General features: G+C 37.1%; 1 protein-coding gene across 1 annotated transcript in view; it reads left to right on the top strand.

Annotated features, from left to right (window-relative positions):
• The first annotated feature begins 2283 nt into the window (after positions 1–2283).
• The window catches only part of LOC131927226 (centromere protein N), a 31306-nt gene continuing 23638 nt past the window's right edge, over positions 2284–9951 (top strand). Inside the window, exon 1 of the mRNA XM_059282981.1 lies at positions 2284–2667. Coding sequence (XP_059138964.1) covers positions 2482–2667 — 186 coding nt within the window. The 5' untranslated portion in view covers positions 2284–2481. The remainder of the gene's footprint in view (positions 2668–9951) is intronic.

The raw sequence follows: 9951 nt of genomic DNA, 5'->3' as shown, positions 1-9951 counted from the left end.
TCACCGTAATTCACTTTTACTATTTTTATATACCGTAAAAAGAGAAAAATCGCACCCTCCCGTGGCGTCGCCCTTGCGAAATTAAAAATTATTTTTTTACAGAACCCTTCCCTAGAGTGTTATAATGAACTCCCCAAAGTCTCATGGCTATCGCGTGAACGATGTCAAACAAAAAATCGACTTTTATTTTTATATACCGTATATAGAGAAAAAACAAATTGCGCCCTGCCGGGGCGCCACCCCTGCGTATTTGAAAAAAAAATTCCGCAGAAATCTCCCCAGGAATACTCACAACAACTTCCCAAAGTTTCACGGCGATGTAATGAGAGGTGTAGTAATGCATAAAAGACAGACACACACACACACACACACAAACATACATTGCTTTTTATATATATAGATAGATAGATAGAGTTTCATGACCAAAAACCATTGCGCGCCTATTGAAAATGATGACGCGCTATTGAACGTGATGACGCGTGTGGTGTGGTTCGATAGAAATGCCTACTCATTTGGTCCAAATTTTAATTAATTCATACAAAATTAATTAGGCATCCAATTAAGTCAAATTTAATTTCAGATTGCATTGTCTTCATGTCTTGACCCAGTGCCAACTGTGAACCGTATCTGTCAAGTAGAAGTGTCCGAATTTTCGCTCCGGCGTTTCGATTTTAGTTAAGGACGATTACACCCCCCTCACCCTCCTTTCACCCAAACCCTACCCTACCCCCCCCCCCTCCACCGTCAAAGCAGCCTCCTCTTAGTTACCTCCCCTAAGTTTAAAATCGTTTCAAAATAAATTATCTGCCCCTAATAGCCGTCACTAAACCCGGCTCTACAATTGTAAACATTTAGCGTGAACGAAAGCTCACCAGACCATGTGGGGGTGGAGGTGGTAGGAATATGCCTATATAGAGAGGTAGAGAGGGGACTGCTAGGCGCGCTTACAGCTTGGTGTTTTCTAGGGTATCCAAGAAGAGAATTATATAAATAGACTAGCCGTCCCGGCCAGGCCCTGCTCTGGCTTCTGTGAAAAACCTTTCTGTTACAGACCATTACCTGTGTGTTTAGTAATCATCATAAACCCGGCATTGCCCACCCAAACCACAACCAACCAAAGCAACAAAACGCAAACATAACGCTAACACAATTACAAATACAAAAGAAAACAAAAACCTAACAACAAACCCAACCACGACCACAAACACCAATACAAACACAAAGAAAAAACAAACAAAAAAGCAAACGAAAACAAAAACCTAACAACAAACCCAACCACAAACACCAATACCAACAAAAAAAAAACAACGAAAAAGCAAACGAAAACAAACCAAATCCAAACGCAAAACCAACCAAAAACACAAATACAAACCCAAAGAAAAAAACACAAACAAAAACGAAAAAAGAAAGAACAAAAACGAACCAAATCAAAACGCAACCACTAACGCAAACCCACATAAACACAAAGAAAACACTAACGCGAACATAAACGCCCGGGGCGGAATCACCTGTTTTGGCTTAATGAACGACTATAGTACCCCAACTTATTCATAGTCTTTTGCACTCACTTAAACGAACGCGCCTGTTTCAATTTAATGAACAATTTTAATACTCCAAGCTTATCCGTAAAATACCTACAACATTTGCACTTGATCAATCCCCGCTAATTATGTAATTATTTTTATTCCCAACACCAAAACAAAGTAATTAAAAAGTAAATTATTTTCGACTAATGCAATGGTTTTATAAAGGGAAGTAATTGTGTTTTCCTAATTTATCAAAGGGAAGTAAGTGCTATAGGACTAAATAAAGACATAATTAGAATTTTTGTAAAAGATGATATTTTTTTAAAACTTGTGTTTAATGAACATGCCGACAATTATTACTGTAATTTGAAAAATGAAAATTATTTCCCAACACTTTCAATAGTAATTTTTTAACTCATAAATTTAGACAAATGCGCACGATAATTGTCTAACACTTAAATCCATCCAAGACCAACGACAAACATATGTATTTTTACATACAGAAGTGAGCTTTATATATTAGATGAAAAGCTTATGCTTGTTTAGTTTAAAACAAAAAAATATTTTAAAAATATTAAATAAGCAATAAGCAAAACTTTTTTTCGCAAAAGGTGTCTCACTATTTACCCGTGATTCCGCAGGTATGTCTCGCATTATCTTCTCGTAGTTTACCGCCTCGTATTTCGCTTTTCGCAATTTCCCAACACCCAGTATATTAAACTTTTTATTAAAGCTATAGGCCTATTTATTTACTATTTTTAGCCTTTGTTATTTATTTAATTTACTAGATCTAGATCTATTTATTTTATTTAGAATCGACTTCTGCTCTGGGAGCTGGTTTAGTGACAGACTTTGGCATTGTTTTACTGTTTTTTACTGCTATACTGCAGCTATACGATTCCGGAATAATAACCGACGCTAAACTAAGGTTTTACCATAAGTTTTTGCTGTTGAGATGTCAGAAAAACGCAAGGTTTTTGAAACAAAAGAAATTTTGAAATCAGTGATTTTGAGATGCAGATCCTCAACAGTTAGAGATACAGTTACACAATGGGGAAGAATAAACAATTCTCAGCTTAGTCTTGAAGTTTTTAATGGAACTAAACAGCAGGTTGTTAAAAAAATTCTTGATCTTGTTGAGGTAAGAAAATAAATAATAAATAGGGCCTACTGTAGGGATTTAGGTAAAAAAACACTAATCATCATATAAAAATAAAAATTACATATTCTTGTAGAGCTCAACTATATGAAAACAAAACAAAAAAGATTTTCTGTCTAGCTCAAATAGTTTTTTTTTGGCGAATTTTTTTGTGAGGGGTGGAATCCCCTTGCTTTTGCATTGGCCAATTGTGACAAATCATGGTATACCTGAATAAATTGAGCATAGTTATTTTACTTGCAGTTGTATTTTGTTCATATTTGCAGAGTTTAACTAGAATGATATATAGAACTTGTAAATGCTGTTGAAATTAATAAAAATAATACAGAACTTATATTTTTGTGTTGGCTTCCTCCCATAACCCCAAAAAACTGTGTGCTGCGCAAATATGAAAATGTTTCTAAAGCCATATTTTATATAAATACAGCAAATGAAAGAACTACAAAGTTAGAAATCTAAAGTAAATGACTTGAACACTGTTATGTGCATATAATTGCCTCATTATTTTGGGCAGGTGAAGTAGAGTCCATCTTTAAGCCATTTTGTTATAAAACTGCTGCGCAAATATGAAAATGTTTCTAAAGCAATATTTTATATAAATACAGTGAATGAAAGAACTCCATAGTCAGAAATCTAAAGTAAATGACATGAACACTGTAATGTGTCTATAACTGCCTTGTTATTTTGGGCAGGTGAAGTAGAGTCCATACAAAAGCCATTTTGTAATAAGTGAAATGAAGTTATCAGATCAATGTTTTTATGTGTGAATTGTGTATGGATTCTGATTTTCAGCATATAACTATATCTAAGGGTAAGTAGAACTTGAATACTTAAAATTACAGTTAGCACAATGTTAGTGTATAGCAACAGACAGGTAACCTAGATCTAGATCTAGGTCTGACTCTTGTCAGTCTAGAGTCTAGTCTGACAAAATTGGATTTTTAGGAAAAACATATTCTAGAAAACTAGAACTAGAGCTGAAAAAATTAAAGATGGGTATGTAAATATATTTTGAAATAAAAAATTAGATTTGTTTGCACATGCCATAAGATTGCTGTTATTAGTGGACCAAACTTAAAGGCAGGAAGATCGGGATGAAAAAATATAACAATGGTGGCAGCGTGACCTACATACAGTGTCTACGTTCGGAGGGGTATAACTAATGTCGGAGTCAAAATATCCAAAAACAAATTTCATTTCCAATTACTTAAGATATGTCTGATCAGTAATCTACTCTCATCTAGAGGAATCTTTTAAAAAATCGAGATTCCAACGTATTTGAAACTAACCTTGATACAGGGGGAAGACCAAAGCAGAGACAGCATGCAATCAGGTCGCAAAGCCATTAAAACTAAGGGACAACCACTCTACTTTTTAATTAACCTTAGGAAATGACCTTTTAAACTTAATTAATTACCATAAATTAAAAACTTATTAGTATGCAAAACCAAATCTCGTGGGTCCGGTATCAGAAAGTAATGGGCGATTTCGGGTCATGTTTTTACCGCGAACTCGGCGGATGCCGACAACCCTACTACTAGATTCTAGATCTAAATACGGCTACGGTAATCTATCGTTTTAGGTAGGATCTAGCTTCTAGATCTAGATCTACGTAAAATCGCCCGCGACTAGTAATGTGAAAAACAGGGGACTCCTTAAATTAAAAATTTTAAAATTATTTCACATTTTGCGGAGGATTTATGTTTTGAAAAACACAAAAATGTTCCCTTGTTTCATTTATTATGTAGATTCTACCTGTTTTTAAACAATTGAATTAAAACTATTTATATGAAGACTAGCGATGGTTCCAACAGATGCAACCATGCTCATTTACTATAGCAGCCAATGGCTGAGCCATCTTGTTTATTTTTTTTTTATAGTAAACGCGCAAGATTCAGGGGAAGCCACTCTAACTTACAGATGGCCGCTTTTTATATAGCAAATCCTGCTCGCAAACATGCTGTTTAAAGATAATTTCTTGCCTATAACTATAAGCCTATTGATATATTTAGCCATTGATTTAGGTTTATTATTCATTTATCTATAACGAGCCGACCTGCTGCATTTCATACGCTGCTATTTAGTTGTTTTATTTTCTACTTTTCAGTAATTCATAATTTGTGAATTCGACAGTACCAATGCTGCCACTGAAAATATTTGCTTTAAAACACTATCAGTAGCTCGTTAGGGAGGATAACCCCCTCTCCTTTCCCCAACCTCTACCCCACACACATCTGCCCCTTATAGTTATAGCCCTCACTAGTAAACCAGGCTCTACGATTGTAAACATTTAGCGTGAACCACAGCTCACTAGACCATGTAGGGTTGGGGGTGGTAGGGAGCGCGCTTACAGCTTGGTGTTTTCTATCGTCTCCAAGAAGAGAATTATATATATAGATATTTGACACAAATATATCACTATATACTTCTATTAAAGCCTTGACAATGAGCTAACTTTTTTGTACATTACTAGCCGCGAGTGATTTTACATACCTAAAACGATAGATTACCTAAAATACTTCAAAATACTTCAAAATATTATTAAATAATAGTAGGGCCTAATAATAAAGTAATAGTTTATTTAAGTTTATTAGTAGGCCTATTAGATCTACTATTGCCAGACTATTGGCTATTAGATTTATAACAAATAGATCTAGATCTAGCTATACTACAATAGTAGGCCTATAATTAACTAGCTGCATCCCGTGCTCCGCCACGGTAAATCTTTTTTAAATGTACCAACTTGGGAACAGAACAAAACTAAACACAACACAAATGAACGCAAAAAAAAACGAAAAAACAAACACAACACCCATAACATAAACACAATTTAAATGCAATCATAAAGGCATATTGCTCACAGTCTAGCCCGTAGCGCCAAATCGCGCCCTTTCCGGTGATTTGCAACCCCCTCAATCTTTCGATTTGCACCCCTCTCTCTCCCCCCCCCCCCCCCCGCCCGCCCTAAAACTTACGATTTCCACCCCCCCCCCTCGCAAATTTTTTCCAACCCACTTTGGCGCCCTCTAAGGTCGGCACCCGGGGACATATGCCCCCCCCCCCCCTCGCTACGCATCTCCTATAAAACCCGAAAGATAGAATAATAATTAGAAAACAGTATAAATAATAGGCAGTATCTAAAATATCCTAACAATAATTTCCTCTTACACATCCGAATAATTTGCATTCACATTTTGCTAATTATATTATTGCAACACTAATTCCTTCTATGACGAACGTTTATTTGCATTCACATTTTTTATTAGCGTGAGTTTAATGTATTTTTAAATTACCTCCTTTGTCAAAATTAGAAAAGAGTTAAATTAATTTGATTTTTCTACCGTACTGTTATTATCTTATTAAAATGTATCCACTTTTTCTGGGAACCTAAACGAAAATGATATTTGACATTAATCTTTTTAATACGTTTTAGCAGTTTGCGTGTATTTAATATTTTCTTGACGTTATGCGAAAGAGTAAAAACCGTGGCAATTATAAAATAGCTCTATGCCGCTATATAAACAAACCCTACTCTAATACTTATAATAAGACACTGCGGTGCACTGAAAAGCACAGCATGGTGCGAATGTTTACTTTTATGGTTCCAAAATCTATAGCGATGACGGAAGGAAGGAAGGACTGACACACTACCAGCAGCGTTATATTATAGATAATCACATAATTTATCAAATGATAAATATGTTCAGTTTTGACATTTATTAAGCCTATATTATTTTATATTTATTATTATTTAATAAAAAATATTTATGGCTAGCCATTTATCGTCATTTAAGCATAGGCCTAGGGCCTAGATGTTTAATTTATTAATTTAATTTAAAGTATCACTCTTCTTCATTCTCTTTCTTAGTTGTAAGTACTTAGTAAGTGGCTATTAGGACCAGGGTCCCAATAGTAATAGCCCTGGGCTGCTTTTAGGACCCGGGTCCCTATGGCCATGGCCGCTATTGGGCCCCGGTTCCTAAAAGCCCCAGGCCGCTTTTAGGACCAGTGTCCTATAGGGACCCAGGTCCTAATAGCAGCCATGGGTCCCTAAGGCCATGGCCGCTATTCGGACTTGGATGTTTATTTGATTTTTCTTGTTGATTTGCTAGTATTTTGTTGTGTTTTATTGCAATTAGTTATGTGGATTTGCTTTTGTTAGTTCTTGTGTCGCTATTTCTAAATATCCTAGATTTAGCTGTATATACAAAATCATTAAATATTTATTAATTATCGTAAAATGTCATGGCTGAGCGGAGAACACAGTGCCTCACGACTCTCGATTACTTACAGGATCTGAACCAATCTAAGCTCTCGCTTTTGCGAGAAGCAATGTGTATTTAAGTTTAATGTTCAATCTCGATAGCTGAGTTGTTTGCATAGGTTTTTTTTTTTAAAATTGTTTTTTTAATAGATTATTTTTTTGTGTGCAGATTTGGGTTTTTAAACACGCCAATTATGAACAGGTCCCAGGTCCCAATACCAGCTGTGGCATCCTAATTGTAATATTGGACAGAATTTCCTCCAACATTATTTAGTAGTATGTGTCAATCTGTTAAGTGCCAAATAGTCAGTTGTCTATGATTTCAGCCTGCTTTTCTTTTTGGATTTGCTTTCATAGTATGATATCCTTTGTCCATCCAAGAACGAACTACAAGTCAGCAGTTTGATTTTGTAGTTTTTTCTTATAGATGAGTTTCAGTACACAGCAAGCAAGCTTTATCTGTCCGGGAATGTACTTACTACTAGTGTGCCTGTCCCTGCGCATTGTCGCAGTGTTAGAAGAAAGTCCCAGGATAGCCCAGGGCAAATTCCACCCTGCTGCGGGCGCGCCCGATTCAGTTTAGTGAAAGACTATTAAACTATCTCTTATCCATATTTAATCACACTCTTTAAAACGAACATAGGCGCCTATTGCGCTCATGGGATAACCCGGTGACCCAAATTAATTCCTGCCGGGACGCCGCCGATGCAAAATTGAAATAAACCTCCCCAGGAGAATTCTCAACCATTTCCCCTAAATTTCATGGCAATCAGATGAAAGGTGTAGCAATAAAAAATAAAAAAATCTAAAGAAGGCTTTTCATCAATGCTTTACCTACCCTATATTTTTAGACGCCTGACCTTGTTTCCTAAAACTGAGTTATTTAAATGTAAATAATGCCTGCTTTTGGATCATATTTATCAGGGCACGGGTTTACTTATAATACCGCCCAATAAAACCAGGGGTGCCAAATCGCAACCTTCCGGGGCACCGTCAGACACACCTGATTATGTTTAGCGAATGACTATGAAACCCAATCTTATGCATACTCCGTCGCAATGTTTAAAACTGACGTAAGCATCATATTGCTCACAGGATACCCCGGGGGGGGGGCCAAATTGCACCCTGCCGGGGCGATGGCTAACTCGCCTTATTCAATTTATTGAACAGCTATAATGCCCTATCTTATCCATAGACTATCACACTGTTTATAATTTATGTAGGAGCCATGGTGCTCAAGGGTAAGCCAGGGGTGCCAAATCGCCCCCTTCCAGTGCGCCGGAGGACTAGCCTGATTCAATAAAGTCTATAGCCTTTTTTTAAAACGAAGTTAGGTGCCATAGTGCTCACAGTGGAGTCCAGGGCGCTTCGCTTGTCTCATTGGCTTCGCCTATTGAAGTTTTAATGCTGAATATAGTTGTACCCCTTATCCGCTATGCAGGACGCCCGATTAACGGATACCAAGTGCTTAGATAGCTGCCCTGACACTCTGGCCGCCAAACTGTGTATTGACAAAAATCATACCTTCCCGGGCGACACATAAGAGATACCTTCGAGAGAGTAATTTGATCAACTCCCTAAAGCTGATGGCACTTGGATAAACGGTTTCGAACTGCATCTGACTTTTATTTTTTAGGTACGGTATATAGAGAAAAATCACACCCTCCCGGGCACCGCCTTTTAAAAATTAAAAAGATTTTTCTACAGAACCCTACCCTGGAGCATTCTAATCAACTCCCCAAAGTTCAGTGGTGATCGGATGAACAGTGTCAAACCGCAATTGACTTTTATATTTACATAGAGAAGAATAAAATCGCGCCTTGAAGGGGCGCCACCCCTGCAAATTTGAAATTCTTTTTTTGCAGAAAATTCCCCAGAAGTATTCTCAACAACTTCATAAAGTTTCATGGCGATTGGATGAAAGGTTTAGTAATGCATAAAAGACACACACAGACACACATATATATTTACTCTCAACCTTACCCATTCATTCATTCCCCCCCCCCCCCCCCCCTACTAACAATCCTGATGGGAGATAGGAAACTCCATGACTATTCTCATTATTATGCTGAACATGCTTTAGTATACTATTTTTCTTCAGGTTTATTTAGCCCATAATTACTTATTGTGTTTTAGTTATTAAAACTATTCACTATGAGAAAAATGGCCTGTTGAGGAAGGATACAACGGGTGCTAGATTGATAGTGCTGTCACCACCTTAATTCAATTTAACCGGAAACGAAAAATGACATTGAAAACGCATTTTTTATCCAGAATCGGTACTTCAATCTGATTTAAGCTTGATCTCTACCTAGTTAATGCACATTGATACTAAATATAGTTGCAGCCATACTCCTAAACAAATCTCAATCATGACAAAAGTCGCATTTAGAGTTTCTTTTAGGCGACTCTACTTGCCCCCCCCCCCCCCCCCCCACACACACACATCTCAAAGCACATCTACTGTCCCATTCAACAAAATAGAATTTATATAGAAAATATACTCACCAGTGTCCGCCCCCTGCCCCGAAAATTTCAAGTACCCCCCCCACTCAGGGGAGGAAAAAGTCTGAAATAAACACTGATCGTATTTGTTGATCATACAGACTAAAGGTAGAGCTTACTTCTATAATTTAGACCTCGTTTCCTACTTTCGGCCGATAAACCTCACTCTCGCAGTCAGTGTTTCTTTCAGATATTTTTCTGGGGTTGGGGCACTTGAATTTTTGCAGAGGCGAATAAAATTTTCCGGGGCGCAGGAGCCAGACACTGGTAAAAGTATAATATATTTTCTATAGAAAATTATATATTGTTTTTTTAGGGGGAGGGATTAGACGTTCTACCGGGGGTGGGTTAAATGGGCTTCGCCCCTACCCGAAGAGATGCATGTAAAAAACTCTGCTAGCAAACCACTATTTTGATTAGACACATGAATTAGGCAGTAATTTTATTATAGAGTATCAATGACGACATTTCTTTTGAGTGGGGGGGGGGGGGGGTTA

This window comes from Physella acuta, unplaced genomic scaffold (assembly GCF_028476545.2).
Source record: "Physella acuta isolate Inbredline_101_S28 unplaced genomic scaffold, ASM2847654v3 ptg001384l, whole genome shotgun sequence".
NCBI lineage: Eukaryota > Metazoa > Mollusca > Gastropoda > Physidae > Physella > Physella acuta.
The sequence above is the reverse complement of the archived record's forward strand: the minus strand, read 5'-3'. Positions and strand labels throughout refer to the sequence as shown.